Source organism: Apteryx rowi, unplaced genomic scaffold (assembly GCF_003343035.1).
Source record: "Apteryx rowi isolate R43461 unplaced genomic scaffold, aptRow1 scaffold_12, whole genome shotgun sequence".
NCBI lineage: Eukaryota > Metazoa > Chordata > Aves > Apterygiformes > Apterygidae > Apteryx > Apteryx rowi.
The window spans coordinates 6,199,889-6,217,309 of record NW_020447419.1 but is presented as its reverse complement, the minus strand read 5'-3'; the positions used below and the strand labels follow the sequence as shown (position 1 = coordinate 6,217,309).

At 42.2% G+C, this 17,421-nt stretch overlaps 1 protein-coding gene across 6 annotated transcripts in view; it reads left to right on the top strand.

Annotated features, from left to right (window-relative positions):
• Positions 1 to 17,421, top strand: part of PLEKHM3 (pleckstrin homology domain containing M3) — an 89,380-nt gene that overhangs the window by 42,631 nt on the left and 29,328 nt on the right. For 5 of the 6 annotated variants that reach the window (XM_026087315.1, XM_026087325.1, XM_026087352.1 and 2 more), the window contains one exon: positions 5,770 to 5,833. In XM_026087315.1, coding sequence (XP_025943100.1) covers positions 5,770 to 5,833 — 64 coding nt within the window. Of the gene's footprint in view, positions 1 to 5,769; positions 5,834 to 9,725; positions 9,794 to 17,421 lie in introns of those variants that run through there. The other variant, XM_026087360.1, reaches the window with a different exon arrangement.

The following is a 17,421-nucleotide window of genomic DNA, read 5'->3' as shown; positions in this document are numbered from 1 at the left end:
TTTTTATTTGACTTGRAGGCTGGGGTTCTCATCTCCCACCTACTTCCAGGAGCTGGGATTTTCGAGGAAATGCCATGTATCAAAAGCCTGAATAAAACTATAAGAATTGGCAGCACTGGGAAAAATCCTCCCTTTTCCCCTCACCTCTGTTGCTGTTCTCTAACTTATATTAACAGGTGGCATGTCAAATGAATTGCAAGACAAAATCTAGCAAGAGCTGTGTTTACCCTGCCATGCGTATCTGGGATGACTGGTAATTAACTTATATCCCTCTACGCTTGTTAGATCAAATGGTGACTCTGCAGATGGACATGCTGTGAGCGAGGCTGGCGTGCGCACGCTGCTCCCCCCGGCGTGCGTGGCCCCAGCTGCCAGCGGCGGTTTAGAGGTACTCTTCCTCATCATCTGCGGCAAGAACGTGTTCAGTCTGGTGGCAACAGCAAAAACCAGTATGTTTTGCCTTGCCTGTCAGCTGCCTGAGTTCACAGCCTGGTACCAGTTTTAAAAGTAAATTGATGGTGGTGCAAACTGCTAAACCGGGAGATGAACTGTGGTGGCTAAGGAATGGACGTGGTATTTAAGGTGCTGCGTCGACTCTGGGTGTAGCCATTTCCGGCAGAAGGGTGGACAGGCCATCTGAGCGCAGCTGCGTTTTGGACTGGTGCATCTGTAGTAGACGAATGAGTCAGAGCTCAGTCATGCAATTATCAACCTGGTCAAACAAGGCCCTCCTGGCTGGCACGTGAAATCATGGTGCCAACCTTTTCTTTTTTTTCTTTTTTCTTTTTTTTTTTTTTTTACATGTCTTAGCAGTTTTCAACAGGTTTTTCACAAAAGAGACTTGATTGTGCCCACCTGCCTAGCAGCTAACTTGATTTCTTTCGACTGCAGCGTCAAAAGAAGAGTTTGCTCTGCTTATCGCATTTGTACTTTGGTTATAGTGTCAGACTTGGGCAGATTAATTGGTTGTAGCTTTAGCAGAGCTGTCAGGGTATTTAACCCATTGGAGAAAAATTACCTAAGCTGATGATAAACAGGCTTTAAATGCAGAGCAATTACTTAGTGTTAACAAAGCACCATGGCTACACACTTTGTTCAAATGCAAAAAGCAAAGCCTTATCAGTGACTCTGTTTGCAGGAGGACACTAAAAGATAACCTTTGTTTGTGTAGATACTTAGCTGATAAAATCATCTGAAAGGGAACGAGTGAAATTTCTGGTTCTGTCTTGCCTGAAGGTTGTACTTCAGATTACACAGTATCAAACAAAAAATTGTAGTAGTTGCAAATTGAGAATGCTCAATTCTTTGTTTTAGTTTGACCCCAAATCTCCTATGGTGGGTTTCTTTCCTGCTTGCCTCGATTACTTTTATTTCTAGCACATTACAAGAAAGCAATTTAGAGACCTTTAACCGACAGAACTTTGGATTTCATTGTTCACAGGAGTTGGTAAAGCTAAAGGACTGGTTAGCATTGAACTTAGTTTGTTCACTGCAAACTTAACCCTGACTGGTGGCCAGGGTTTACAGCACAGCAATCTGGTGACTCACAACTGCTCTGTTTTCAGTGATGATGAAACTGGGCTGGGAGTTTCCAAACTGCGTAAACGCTTAGGAGATGCTTTTAGTGGGCCGTGCACTCAACACCATTTGCCTTTCAAGGGCTGCAGGTCATGTTCTGAAGCAGCAGAGGTTTGAGTTTTTATTATGATGAGTCCTAACATTTTTCATTTAACCTCTGTCTAATTTGCTGCGGTTCTTCCTGTGTTTTAAAATTTGACTTAAAGGACACTGTTTATTGAATGCTTTTAATTGACGAACAGTTCCTTGCAGAGCATCAGTCAAAAGATTTATGAAACTGATTATCTTGTATTTTGCTTTCAAATGGGGATTTGCCATTCAGAGTTTGTAAATGGCCTTTATATTAAGGAAGAACTTAAAACATCAAATGCAAGCACATGTTTTGGTCTTTTCAGATCAAGGCCTTATATTAAACCAAGCATGCTCAAAACTCCATCTCATGCAGAAAATAAATGTTTTCTGCTGAGTTGTTTTTAAGTGTAGTTATCCCAGCCTGCTCTGTAGTCTCTGTCAAGATTTTAGACCAAAGTGTGATTTTAAAATCTATTTGGACGCCATGTAGTATTTTGTCTGGTCACTAATGCGATGATATGGTGTTTGTGCGCGCCCTGTCTCACCTGCTGTACTCTACTGGCTTTGGGTTCCCTTGGCCAATTCAGTCACGGCTGACAGAGGGATGGAGATGGCAAAGACATTAAGTTCTTACCTGTCACATGAGGTGTCTGAGTAGAGAAGCAAGAGACACTGAATAAGTCCTGTCTGCTCCCTATTGAAAAGGACTTTAATAAGCCATCACCTCATTAGGCTGAGAGAACCTGTGCAGACAAGCAAGCCATTGGAAACTGGGCGTCATTCATTTTGTTGCTTGCTGAACTACTTTGCTGGTGTAAATTTCCTGCTTCAAGTGATTTGTTTGCTTTTTATAATGAGGATTTTTTTTTTAATGTGTTTGAGTTTGATATTCTGGTGCATTTTGTGCTTTTGTTCTCCATCAACTAGAGGTTGACAACAAGTGGCTTCAAAAGTCACATTCAGGAAGCAGTTGAGTTTTGGATGTTTGTATTCTTCTTTCCAAATGGGACTGGTAGATGTTTTCTAGAGGAGAATCTTAATCCCAGACTTGCAGCCTAGCAAGATGTGTTTTTGAAACTACCACTCAGTGCACTGCAGCTGTGCTGAGTGGACATCATTTGTATTTTGGAAGTTCAGAGATTGAACCACCTACTTCTAGGCCGCTTCAGTGGCTTCATCCTCATGGAGCTGTGAGAGCTCAGCCTTTGGCGATGTGGTCAGGTGCTCCAGGAGTGCTCTGTGCCTCCGCGTGCATTGGCAACCACACAGGAACTAGTTGAATTGTTTCTGTAAGAAATGTTGCAAATGCTGCTCTAGCATTTTCTCTTAAAAAAAAAAAAAAAAAAAAGGGAAAAGCTCTAGCTGCTCAGCTATTTTTCTGTGGCCCACCACAACCAGAATGTGATTTTCAGGTCAACAGAAGGACTGTGAATCTGAAGCTGGACCAGCCTTACTTACTGAGAGTTTTTTAATGCCTCAGTCTCCATAGCAATGGAAATAAGTGCTCCTCTGACTTGAGTGCTTCTTCTGCAGGTACATGTGTGTTTTACTGAAGATTGGGAGGGCAGTGCCAACTTCTTTTCCTGGATATAGATTTGGGAAGGAGGAGGAGTGTTGGATGCTGGCTCTGCAGAGCTAATTACTGTAAACTAGCAAAAAGCACATGACCCTGGGAAGGCAGAAAGGCAGACCGACACATGCTTCGGGGATGGGGACTGATACAGGGAGAGAAGGACTGTCACCAGTGCCTGTACTGGCCAGGAATACCCGACAGAGTGGGGCCCATCATGAGTTTGTTCCTCAACTGCACTCTTCTTATTAGGAGTCTTATTAGGAGTAGATCTTGCAGGAAATAAAATGTGGTCCTGGAAGGCAGGGGAATGAGGTATTAGTCACTGATGTTAGTCATTGACAGCTTCTGCCTCATGGGCTATTCAGGCTAAAGACTTTCCTTAGCCTGAGAAAGGAAATCTTTCATTAGCTAATTTCGCAAACTGCTAAACCAGGAGGTGAACTGTGGTGGCTCAGCAAATAATACAGTTCCTGGCAGTGCTACTGCACTGTCTAGTGCCTGGCCTGTGTGATCAGGGGAGAATGGTGGGAAAACTTTAATGAAAGAAATTCTATCAGGGCTGAAAGATATGAATAGCTCCAAAATCCTGTTTAGAGCTGACCCCTTAGCAATCAGTTCTAATAATCTTCTGTGTACAAATGAGGAATCTGCATGTTGTCTGATATCTGGATTTCGACTGTTTTCTAGCCGTCTTTCACATTGTGCCAAACATAATATGAAGGCACGGTGTTGTAGAGCCTCAGAGCACTTATAAAGGTCAGTTAGCTTGCCACTGAAACACATTCACCTCCAACAGGAGCAATGATAGGGCCTACAGAACTGAAAAGGGAAAGCACAATATCCCAGGGAGACCGCACCTGAGGATTAGGTGGGCAGGGTGGACCTACATGCTTGGTGAGTCAGAAGTGGCAAGGCCACATTCCCGCTGCCGGAGGTGTGCCGTTAGATCGGCAGTGGCAGAGTTGTCAGTGCCTTGCTTGCAGGACTTTTCCCCTCCAACCCCAACGAAGATGAGAGTTTTTCAAAAGTGCAGAAAAACTGTGGGGCCTTGTAGCCACTCGCTTTAATAGGAGCCAGAAGTCCTAGCCTCTCCAAGGCATCTTTGAAAACATCAGCTTACAATAGTTAACATGGTTGATGGAGCAGAATAAACTAAGGTGCCTCTGTTACTTCTTAAAGTCAGTGTTTTGTCAAAGATTGAAGTTGGTACTATGTACAGTTATCCCTGCTAATCTGTGTTTTTGCTAATTATGTTGTCCCAACTTCTGAAATCCCTTCTTTGAGTTCCTGTGAACTTTTTCATTAGTCTCATGTCATGATCACGTAAGTTCATATTGGCCTTTCAGTAGCTTGGCTTTTTTGTACATGTCCAGTGGTCTTTTTGGTGTGTCAGTTCCATCGTTACAAACCAGTCTTCAGCAGAGCTTTGTTCATACATTTGATAACATGAAGAATTTTGYTTCTGCATTGCCTTAAAATGGCATGATTATAAATTAGGAATTGAGTTCATGGTTTCTGCTCTAAGCAACATGTATTGTAAAGTAGTTGCTCTTCTTGATGTACCTGGTAGCTTTTATTGCAAGAGTGATGTGATTCTCCACTCCGCAGGATACCTGAGCATGGTGCCGTGTTTGTTCTGTGCGGATACAAAACAAAGACAGTCAGCTGGTTGTGTCTCCGTCCATGCCCACAAAGATAGACTTTTTAATTAGGTGCACTTTTTCTCTTCCTGACATTTTCATGGCAGATGCACATGTTTTCCATAAACTTTCCTTGCTAATATCCACTTACCTTTACAAAATCTATTTTTCGCCATAACCTTGCTTTAGCCTGGTTGTTCATTTTGCTGCATGTGATTCTAATTAGGACATCTATTCTCTGTTCAAATTTATGTAATTTTAGCTTTACTGCACAGGTCTGTTAGAGGATAATCAATGGTCTTGCTTTAAATCTTGTTTCATTTAAGGAAAATACGCCTTTCTCAAATAAGTCATTACAAAGTCTATGCTAGTACAGATATTTCTGTATGCAAAAGGGAATAACTCTACCAATATAGATCAACTTTATGTTGGAAGAACAGTATCTGCACTGACATTTTTCCCGGTATAAGTCTTTCAGTTAAAAAAAAAAGTCACATCTCAAATTGACTGTTAAAGCTTTCTAGCAGCCCAGGAATCTTTTACTAAAAAACACTGCACCTTCAAGTATTTGTTTTTGTTACTAGGTTAATTGTTATAAAAAACAAAAAACTTTTGTACCCAGGATGAGTTTTCTACAACTGTAATGTCATCATACATACTTACCTGACAGCCAGAGAATAACACTGGCACAGCATTCATTCTCGTGGAAATAGTCAGTGTCCATGAAAAATGCTATAAAAGCAGCTGATGCTTACAGGGTAAYGTAATTACAAATTCTGACCGTCTCTCTCCCTGGCGTCATTGTTGCAGTCTTTTGGGGGAGAGAGAGAGAGTGATTGAGCTTCCCGGAGAAGAAGCCTCCCTTTTGAAGCATGATGTCAACACATCCATTTTTCTCTTTTTCAGGATCTTTCCCAGAGAGTATCTTCTTCAGCAAATCCATCTTTATTCTCTTGCAGACCTCCAGCAGGTAAGTTTCCACCACTGATTCTACATGTTAAAAACCAAACAAGTTCTCATCTTCAGTGCTAATTGCATGTTCTCCCCTCTTGCTAATCATAGCATACGCAGCTCTGCATCCAAGCCATTTCTGTGGTTTATAGTTTGATACAAAAATGGGTTAACAGGGGCATTGCGTTAGGATTGAGAGAGAGCCAGCCTAGGGCTGCAGTTGAAATGGGGCTTGAAAAAGGTTATGAAAGAAGAGTGTAGGCTGCAAAGATAGCTTTGCTGTGAGAAATTTTTCATCTGGACAAAAGCTGTTGGGGGGAGCTCGTCTAAGGCTCAGCCTACAGGTGACAAGTAATATTTACTGAAAGAACAGTTCTTTAGGAGTTTAATGAGTTTGTACAGTCCCTAGTGTATCACACTTATTTACTACGTGTGCTAGGCATTACCACAATATCAAAAAAAACTCCCCAAACCTTCAGCAGGCCTACTACACAAAGTTAAGCCATGCAGTGCTACTGTGACATTTATAACCACAGCACAAGATGTGTGCCAGCAAGATGCGTCTTTGCATTGATGGTTGATGTTGATTGAGCTAAGCAAGCAGCTTGCAGCGCATCTACCTGAACAGCAGAATTTTATCACATACCAGATTAAACAAGAAGAATTTGGCAAAAAGAACTGAAAAGGGAGGGTAGGGAATCCAAGCAGAGTGTGCTGGAGTACTCAGATGCAGTCAAGGAAGTAATGAGGTAAAATGGGCTAGCTGATCTATGCACATCTGTGTACACAATCTTATGCCATTGCCAATGATATGTAAAACATATTAGTTTAAGTAGCTTTCACAGAGATTTCCCGTGCTTGACCTTGCCTTTTCTGCAGGGTGATGGGTTGTGTAGTCAGTTCTGGATGTTCAGTTGACACATTAAGTTAAGGTTGTTCAAATGCATCTCAGAGCTGGGAACTGCAGAACTACAGGAAGCAACATGTCTTTTGTTGGCTGGTAAAACCACAAGGTGGAAATTATTCCATATATATAAAAAATAAAAACGCCATTCATCTGAGGTCTAAAACTGTTTCCACAGCTTTTCAGCGTGTTCTGCTATCTCATCTTTAATAATCAAGCCATGAAATAGCAAGCTACTTAACTCCAGAGCTGCAGTCTCCCTGGTGGGCCTGTCTGTTAGCCCCCAGAGCTTTGTAAGCTGCTTAATCGGTTCCTAACATTGGTAGTAGATGTTTTAGAAGCAATCAGCAGCTTATCAAGCAACCTGTGGGAGGCAGGGTGGGTAGAAGTCACAATTTATCCATTGATTTAGCCATTCCCTTTAGCATGTTTCTTTGTGTTTATTTGTGTTTGCAAGACACCTTCTCCTCCTGCAGGGGCCCCAGCCCCAAACTTATCATATTTGAAGGCAGTATAATTCAATTACCATTTCTGCTGGGGAGGGTTAAATTGGATTTACTTTTCAATCTAGCCATATCCGTGTTATCAGCCTAGAGAGGGTTTTCCACATTTCAGAGGCTCCAAGTTTGAAATCAGATTGCCTGTTTTTGTCAAAGTGGAACCAGAGTGGAAAGGGGAGGAGGCCCCCGTTGAGAAAATGTGTCCAACAGTCAGAGAAACGCTAATGCCCTCAAAGCCCCTGCCTCCTCCCGGGTTTGTCCCTTACCACTGCCTTCTCCTGTTTGCTCATTGCTTTCCACTGACATGCAGTTTGGGTGTTTTTTAATCCTAAATGTTTCTTCTCCTTTTGATTCTTCTGCTGCCTATTTCTTCATATCCGTGGGCTGCTTTCACACTGTATCCTGCTGTCATGTATATTGTATGTGTTTGGGGAATTAACTAAAAGATTTATTAAAGATTAATTGAAAGATAAGACRTGGTGAGTGAATTAGAAAAGCAGAGAGGGGTAATCTGCAGAAATAAGCAACCTTACCCTGGTTAGTCCCAGCTCAATTCTGGTTTGTTTCCTGGTTCTCTTTAAAGAGCCTAGAAGACAAGGAATCCTTTTCTACCGAGCGATGGGCTTTAAAATGTGATATGAGGGTGTGTTCTCAGGTGCAAGAAAGTTGAAATGTATGTTTGCCAGTAGATGAAGTAGCATGTAATACTACTTTAAAAGGAAATCCAATTTAAAGCTCTTTCCATATGCGACAGAGCTCCATGCCTAGGCTTTATAGGTGCAGCAGAGTATGTACTTGAGCTGTCTGATAGTCTGGAGATGGTTGATATTTGCATCCGTTTGGACAGGGCTCTGCTGGGGGAGACCTTAACTATGAGATTAAAAGCGTGTGGGGGAGGGAATAGAAACAAAATATCTTTAGTTTTAGAAGCTTGCCAAACTCCCAATGAGGCAACGCTTTTGCTAGGCCTTTGCTGATTACCAGATGCTCCTAGGGCAGATGTGAGTAGGCCTGACCTTTAATCAAAGAGGCAGCTGGTGATGGTCTTTATTTGTATGCGCATGCGTGCGCGCGCACACACACACTGCACACACTGCACACACTGCACACCCCAGCAGGGTTTCGCTGCAAACCAGTGCCCTCCCCCCCCCCACCTGCAACTACAGCAAAGTTTACAGCAAATCTGTCTGTGGGCATTACCGTGGGGTATGTATTCTTAGCCTCTTCTTGTCACTGTTGTCATTGGAGGTATTAGCAGGCAAGATAACTAATTAGGTGCCTTCAGCTTTAACGAGCAGGAACAAAAGTGTGACAGCTCGCCTGTTCTGCCCCACTGGCTACAGTTGTTCCTTGCCAACCCTGGCCTGAGTCACCAGTGAGGCTTCTGTTAAAACTTCACTGTATCTCAGTTACCCAATTTATCCAGGGCTATKCCAATCAGTTAAAGCTTTAAAGAGGAAGACCTCCTGAAATTACTATTTTTAACAGACATAGTATACTAGGGAAAATGATGCCTCCTATTTATATGCAGTACAGTTCCTGATGGTGCAGTCACAGTCCAGGGTAGCTTCACCATAAACCTCGCGGTGATGCCAACTCTGTTCTCTGCTCATATGACTAACAGAGGTGTCACAGGTTTTGTGACAGGTGGACACAGTTCATCCAAATTGGAGTTCAAAATTATCCATTCGTTTCATGTGACAAGGGACTTTCTTTTTTGTGAGACTGTTAAGCTTTTGGTGAGCTTTGGTGAGCTGTTAAGCTTTTAAACTGCATTGATTTGGACAGAAGCTGACTCAGATGAGACTCTTGCCTTTCTTAGGAAAAATAATTCTTGCTACTTACACTAGATTCCAGTATAACTGGGTCTTTTCAATAAGAAGCTTGAAGGGGCTGTTGTGACCAGCTCAAAACTCATGTGCTTAATCCACACAGAGTAACTATATCTTGCCTGGTTTTTATGTTAAATAACAAGATATACAAGTGCACAAAAAGTATTACAATGATGTTTACTGTATAAAGACTCTTCTTTATGGATTTTTTTTCATTCTGGTTACACTACCCCCAAAAGATACAGCAAAAAAAAAAAAAAAATCTGTGTAACAGTAAAAATGACTGGAGGTCAAGGGTGGAAGCCTTGAGTGTGATAGGAGATATAAAAACATGATGATTTGAAGACTTGTTTACATAGGAACACTCAGGAAAAGTTTTCTTCGAAGTGATGAAATATGGGGATTTAAAATGATGAACTGAACTGCACTGAACGCCTATGTAAATACTGATGTTCAAAAATTAAGTGGCTTTCATTTGGCTTGTCTCCATTTACTTTGGAAGCAAAGTAAGCTAAATTGTATTAAGGCTGTTTTAATTCTGAATGTGTGTGTCTCCATACAGAGATTTAATGTAGTGTAATTCATCCATTTTAACACTGCAGATAAACTAATCCATTAACATTTAATTAGACATCCATTTAATTCAGATCAACTTTCCTGGCTATCTGTGTGTAGATAAACCATTAGGGAAGAGATCAGGGACAACGTGAAGAACAGTGGAGAGGAAGGATGAACAGGAGAGCCCCTTCTCACAATAATACAGCACGGGTCCTACAGTGAATATGAGGTACATATAAAACTCATTAATGGAAATGCTTCTTTACAGGACACATAGTGAGCATGAGGAACTTAACGCCACAATAATATTGCTAAGGCCAGAAGTTTATCATCTCTTGAGAGGATTAAGTGTCCGTAACAAGAATGTCCACAGTTACACTACATAAAATAAAGAGATTATAAGGTTTCAGAATAGACACATTACTTACTGATGAGATTATGAARATATTTTCCCTACTGATGGATCAATGATTTCATCTTCCTCTGACATATCTAGTAGTGATTACAGCCTCTGATAGGATTTTTGTAAACAATTGGTCGGATAGAAGCATTCCTGATATGAAAATCCTGATGTTTCTGTTGAAAATTTTGCAAATGTAATGTTCTCTAACAGAAGTGTGGGGAAGAAATACAAACTTCAGTAAAGCTTAAGTTCAGCCTAATTTGAGCCTGTTAGACCAGGATTAAAAAGCCATAGAAGAACAAGGAAATGGTTAAGTCTGGTTCACTTCTGCAGGCTCTTTTCTCATGTTGTACTTTCCTCTTTCCTCCTCTTCCAGGGACAAATTTGGGTCCCCTTGTATTTTCCTAGGCTGAGGCAGAGGAGGAGATCAGAGACACTCTTTCTAGCTTTCTTGCATGTGCAAAACTTTGGGTTCGTTTAGACTAATTGGTACAGGAGTCCCCAACAATAACAAAGACTCCAAGGAGATGTGGAAATGTATTTAGACTTTTTTTTTTTTCTTCAGAATTAAAACTTCTTCTGATCACTCAGTCCTCATACAATTACTGAGAAATGCTCACCTTAGATTTATAATACRCTACCTAACAACTTCTAAACCCATCAGTGGTGTTGTCCTTGTCCAACAATATATTTTCATTCACTCATAAAAACAGTTCCCCCAGTAGAATTTGCAAGTCATATAACCTTCATTTGATGAGAGTCCCTGCTGGCGGTATAATTGGCTTTCTAGCTTCCTGCTCTCTTTACTTTTGCATTTCAGCACTGAGGTGTAAAGGAGACAGAAGTGAGAGGCCTTTCTCGATGGATTTTCAGTGACACTAGCTCTCACTGAGGATGTAAGTGAGCTCATTGCAGAGCGTTGTACTAGGAGGGGAAACATGGCTTCTAAAAAAATCTCAGGTTGTTAGCTCGTAGTGGACCAGGTCTGTGCTACAAGATTTTGGTACTACAGCAGTGTCTGTCTGGAAGGTGATGGGATGGAGTAACTAATCCACATGGCTTTGCTGGTGAAAGCCAGTAGTGTAGATGTGGCTTTATTGGCAAAACTGTTTTTTGGCTAATACAGATTTGGTCTGACTTTAGAAGTGTTACTGGGATAGGTGTGTGACAGAGAATCCCATGCTTAATGGCTATGGCTTTACACACAAAAGCATTTGTGCAAACTTGGTTATATCAATGAGAAAGTCTTTTTGCTGGGATCATTTGTTTCATTCAGGGAACCAATTTAAGCTGTATCAGCTTAACTTCTGTTTACAAAAGAGATTTTCCCAGGTAGCTGTACCTGCAGATCCTTTTAAGTTTAGACAAGCCCTTATTTTGCTGGAGGGGTGGGAGGTGGCACATGAGATACAGAATTAGGGTTTTGGCAGGCCAGTGAGTGCTATGAAATCCTGCTGAGATGGCTGAAGATGTGTCTGCCCCTGTCCTCTGCTGGAGTGTAYGGCGCTCAGCAAGGGCAGCAAAATGCCAGGCACATCTGTGCCAGAGCAGCCACAGTTCACAGCTCAGCACTGCAGTGAAAACACTGATAAACATCCCCAGCCTCCCAAGCAAGAGGTGACCCAGCATGTGTGACAAAGATGCAAGTCCTGCAGTGTGTTACTGCCAGCGTTCAACTGACTACAAGTTGGAAGACATTGCTCAGAGGAGAGCTGGCTGAAAACAGTGACAGGTGTTTTCAGTGACGTGTCAGGTACAGCCCCTGCTCTTAAATATTTGGTAGGAGGAAGAGTGAGACAGATGGTTATGTAGGGAGGTGAGAAACATATGCGCTGGTAAAGTTCGTCTGTGCATTGGTCCAGTTCTCATCCTTAAGACACATGAAATGTGGAGCCTCTTCGCAGCTCTGTTGCAGGCTTTCTCTGAGACACAGGGCAAGTCATTTCTAATGGGATTGAGGTAAGGTGGGTCCCACTTTATTATGTGTGTGTTTAAGCTAGTCATCCTGGGCATGATTAAAGTCAACAGGGGGAAAACAACATTTCAGAAGGATAGTCCATCTGACCTATTTTAGATGTCTTTTAGAATGGAAGCAGCCAGTTTCCCTCTATTGCAAGTGAAAGGGACCAGGAGTGACTGACCAGCTCAGACTTAAGAGTCTTAGAGTCAATGTTGGTGTTTTAGCAAATGTGTTGTGCAATTCAAATACATTAAAGATTGTAAGGCACATAGATAATTATATGTACTTGAACTATGTGGATAGACAGAAGTATCTTGGACCATAAGGGCATAATGTTAATACCCATCTATATGTCCCTCCTTTGAGGCCTGTGAAGTATGACTGTGATAACTGTATTAGCAGAAGAATATGAAAATAATCCTGGGACGGGAAAAAATACACAATGTGTATTTCCATAAAAATTAAAATGTCTGGTGGCAAAACAGCAAATAAGCAGTTTAGATAGCTTCCTGCGTCTGTGTTGCCTTCCTCTGTCACTCATTTCTGTCACTCTCTGCAATTTGCTAGCACTGAGCCTCCTTTCAGCAGAACAGGAAACTCTTCAGGTTAGCTGATATTTCAGGTCTGTGCATAATTCCTCAAACTGCTGACAGCTCAGCTTACAATTGGTGGTAATGGCAAAGATTTTGCTAGCTTCTCCTCTTTACCGGAGTTCTGCTGGGCAAAGGAGTTGCAATCATGAATGGCTTGTGGTCAGGCAGAGCCTGGCAGAGTCATCCAGGCTTGTGGATGGGAGAGCAGGCCAGGAGAGTCTGACAGGTGACAGCCAGGAAGACAAGTTCATTCAAGTTTAATTAGGTGTGTCAAAATCTTGGAGGTGAAGTGTGGAGATACAGCAAGATTATTAATAGATATTTTTAATAGCAGAACTGGTTTTTGTTCTGCTTGAAACCAAAGTTTTCAACAAGGCTTAGATAATACATGTGGTACTTTTCCAAGTGAGTATGTAACGTGGACCACTTGGGGTAAATGTAGTAGGACCTGCCTTCTAGAATGAAACTTGCTTTAAAACAACCCAGCAGTGCTGTGAGTGGATTGTGAGAGCTTCTGAGTTGAAAGCTCCAGAGATCTTGAATTTTTTCAGCCCCTAGAAGGGGCAGTAACAATATAAGCTACCCCTTTTCTAATGCATTGTGCTAACCAGGTTTCTTTTGTTCTTTTTTGCTGTGAATAATGAAAGGCCCAGTACTGAAAAACAGGGTTAACAGTGTGAAGGATTGGGCTGTAACCTCAGTGCTGTACTTYACATAAAATGTCTGTTCAGGAGAGGCAGCTGGACATGTCCCAAGGAATAAAACCCCAAGCAATAAAATTTACCAAAGAAATAAAATACTTCTCAGGGTTACCTACTTGGATGAGAAAAGGGAAAAAGTAATTTAAATGTACTCTGTACTTACAGAGGTTTTTTCAGCATAACCCTAGCCATTTCCTTGATGTATTGCTTTCTTGTTCTAAAGTCCTTCAGAAGACTCTGCCTTAAAATGCATTGATCCAGTCCTGTGTGAGGCAGAAAAATTTCTAGCTTTTTGATGTCACTCATGAAATAATGTCTTATTGAGTAGGCATGTAAACTAAGTTAATATCTGTGCATGCAATTGCCTGCTTAGTCTTAAACACACACACACACACACACGTACATGCATGCACTCTGCATGAATGCCTGTTTGCCTGTGTGTGTACATATAGTCGTGTATATTTTTAAGCTAAGGAAGGTGCTTTCTGTTCTCTACCAGCCAGATTCCTGGTACTCTTTTAGCCTTGTTTGATTAAAACAGCCTTTAACCTTAGCTTGAATACCTGTTTCTTAAAACAAACTATAACTCATCCCTGCGACAAGATTAGGAGAACTCAGGGTGTGACAGAATTGACATGTAGCTGCCTGGAAACCTTGAGGGGAGGAAAAGGAGGAAAGAGGATTGAAACACTGGATGCAAGGCAGAAGCTGTGGGGCTGGAGCCTCTTTGCAGGGCTGCCTGCAGAGCTGGCACAAGTCATTGCAAGGCATGTTGTTTATACTGAGACACTTCCCTCTCCTTCGCGCTTGTGTCAGCTTGAGCAAAAAGAACTGCTGAATTTTCAGGCTTTCTCTGAGCAGAGCAGGRGAGGGCTCGGAGGGACCTTGTCATCCTCTCCCCGTTCTGCTATAAATTCGCTTGGACTGAAGGATAAACTCTTTACATATCCAGTTTGTTCCTCTCCCCTAACCGATGTATAACTCCATTTTTGCCTGTGCCCCCCTCCTGTATGTACTTGTAAGGACAGGGAAGCAGATTAGCAGTATTTCCTCTTGACCTTGTTTTGCTTTTTCCTCCTCTCCTCAGTGCCTCTTAGAGTTATACTGGCTGATTGCATGGGTGCAATATCACATTAACGCCGAATCTCTCAGCAACACGTAGCGTGGTCTGGTTCAGAAGGAGTGCAAACAGAAAATGGCTCTGCTGCCAGTGCAGATTGCCTGGTGCAAGGAGGTCAGAGAGAGCTACTGATTTCTGTTTATTCAAATTCTCACTCATTTCTGCTTTGGTTTGATTTATTTGGTTTTTTTCTTGTTCTTCGCAGTGTTTATCACCACATTTCCTTTCGGGATGTTCTCTGCCCTGTGTGAGCGATTAGTTAACGCAGCACAATGTGTGGCTGCGCAACATAGCATTGTGTGTCAAGGCCAGTAATGGCAAAATGGTGGCACGTGTGTCAGAGCAGCACAGAGTGCTGTTGTCAGCAGCAGGCGAACAGTGCTGGCCCTCACCTGCTCCCTTCCACTCTGCTGCCACTGTACTGCAGTGCCTTGGGACACTTGGGGACCAGTAAAGACTGAAGGCAGAGAGGAGAGAGCGTGGGGTGGTATCCCCTTTACTGTCAGCAGCTGGGAGTTTGTGGCCCATAGTATGGCAAAGGTAGGGGCTGTAGCAAAGAAAGGTGGGTTTTCACAGTCAGCCCAGGTCAGCCCACACCCGAAACACMGCTTTTCCTCTCCCTGTCCTGGAATGAATTCTGGTAAGACATGAAAGGTTGTCCCTAGTAATGTCAAATCACTTTCTGTACCTAACACACTTCCTCTCTTAAGCTAGATCTTTGGACTTTTCTTAATGGTGTGATACCTTCTCATTCCTCCCAGGTGGCTGGAGGCAGCTGGCCCATTCAGATTCAGCTCAAACACAGGCAGGTCCCAAACAGGGAGCTGTGCTCTCCTGAYGTTATTACTGGCTGCTTTTTTTCATTTGTTTTACAGCAACATGTAGTGACTCTAACCACCCTAAGAGCCCTTGTGTGTGTACACACAAGTATTAAGAAATCATTCTTCCCTTAAGTCACTTACAATTTAAATAAACAAGACAGGCAATCTGAAAGAGATGACTAGGAGTCAAAATGGAGCAAGGAAAGCTGACCAGACCAGTATATTGCACAAAAGCTGGGGCAGAGCTGAGATTTGATATCTGCTTCTCTGGGGCTTTAACCTCATGATCATCCTTCCTCCTTCCATTTCCCTTTCCTCTGAACTAAAGATTAATTGTGTATTGAACTCATAACAAGAATTCACAGTGTTAAGAATCTGGCAAACGGAAGGGAAAAAATCCTCAAGGAAATTAACAGTCTGTGAGCATTGTCTGTTCCCTAGATCTAAATGACTAGGAACTTCCCAGCCAGGGAATGTGTTTTCCCTTTCTTTTCTCTGTAGTTTGCATTATTGTTAGCTAAACATATTGTAGCATGCTAGTCTCCAAGTCCATATTTTCATGGGAGAAATCCTGACCATGCTGAAATCCATTGTGGGGTGGAGATTCCATTTTACCCTTTGTATTTTAATGCCTGACCTGTACACTTAACAATTGCTTAAAAACCTGCTTGTTCTACAGTTAGCAAATAGGTAAGGCAACCATTGCATCCTTCCTGCTCCCAGATCTGCTCTTGCTGTTCAGGCTTGCAACAGAGATCACCTGCGACAAAGAAGAGAATGTGTCACGAAACTCTTTCTGAAACAGATTGCAAAATACAAGGATAGGAGATGGATTAGATTGCAGCAAAGGAGATTTGAGATAGGTATTAGGAAAAACTTTCTAGCTGTTTTGAGCACTGGGGGAGTTGTGGAACCTCCATGGTGAGAAGTTTTTAAGCAAATCATCTGTCAGTCGATTGTGCCATAGGATGAGAGATAAAGTGAAGATATCTTGAGGTGGTTCTTCCAGCCCCATTTTGTTATGATATCATTGGTAGTTCCTTCAAAAGCTTATTTCTTGATTGTCATGGAGGTGAAGAAAGATTAGTGGATGTTTAGTCCTCCACCACCTGTTGCATTTGGAGGGTAGTGGGCAGAGTGATGAAGCCAAGCCGATCTGTTCAGAAGATTTTATTGTCTTTTTCGTTCTGTCCAAGAAGCATGTTCTATTTGGTGCTGTAATGTCTAGGCGAAGCTAGGGCTTAGCTCTGAGCTTGTTAGCAAAAGGCTTGGTTCAGATTAGTTGCTTCTGGAGAGGTAAAAAGAAAGTGACCAGGAAGAGCAGAAACTTGGGCTGTAGAGAATGGTGGAAAGCTGTGCGCTGTTGTTGACTGCTCCTTCAGATACTTTCTTTCTTTCAGGCATGCTTGTGACACTAACCCCAATRATTAAAGGACTTTCCATCCCTTCCATTTATATAATTGGGGATGGTGAATGAGCTTCACGTTTTCCACCCTTTTTATTTTCTCAGTGCCTCTTGGCCTTTTCATGTCTCTCTTGCATTGCATAAGTGCCTCCTGGCAAATTCTGTGTCTGTGTCTCAGATAGAGCCAAGTGTGTGTCTAGCCTTGAGAAATAATCATAAATTTTATTCTGTCAGGAGGAGAGGCCAGGACAATCCAGCTGAGATTTGAACCTGTAGTTCAAGGTGTTTTAGGGATTTCACTTAACCCATCCTCTCCAGGCCTGACTTGTGTCTGACATGTAAATCAGACTGGAGGAATAAGTGGAACAGATTGTTTAGCACTGCAGCAGAAGGTTACAAGGCAAACGTGTGTCTTTAAAGAGAGTGCCTTCAAATAAATGTTATCTGCAAAGAAATACACCAGCCCCTACATAAGTAGTTAATGTTACTGCTTCAGTGTTGGCTTATAAAACAGCTTTTATCACTTCTATGATGATAATGATTAACAAGCTGATTTACAAGGGTGGAGTCACAAAGCCATTGGGCAAATTTTGCTTGTCTTGCAGTGGCAGTGATACAGTACCTGAGTTTTACAGTATTTTCACCTCTTTACCTGGAATACTTAACCCTGGTGGTGGGGCTGTTAAGCACAGCAGTAGCGACAGCTGTTCTATTACGAGGATGATAACCAGGATTTCCCCTGTACTTCTGGCACATGAGGAAATTACAAATCCTCTTCTGAGAGCACAGGAGAGTTGAGGACATTCCTAC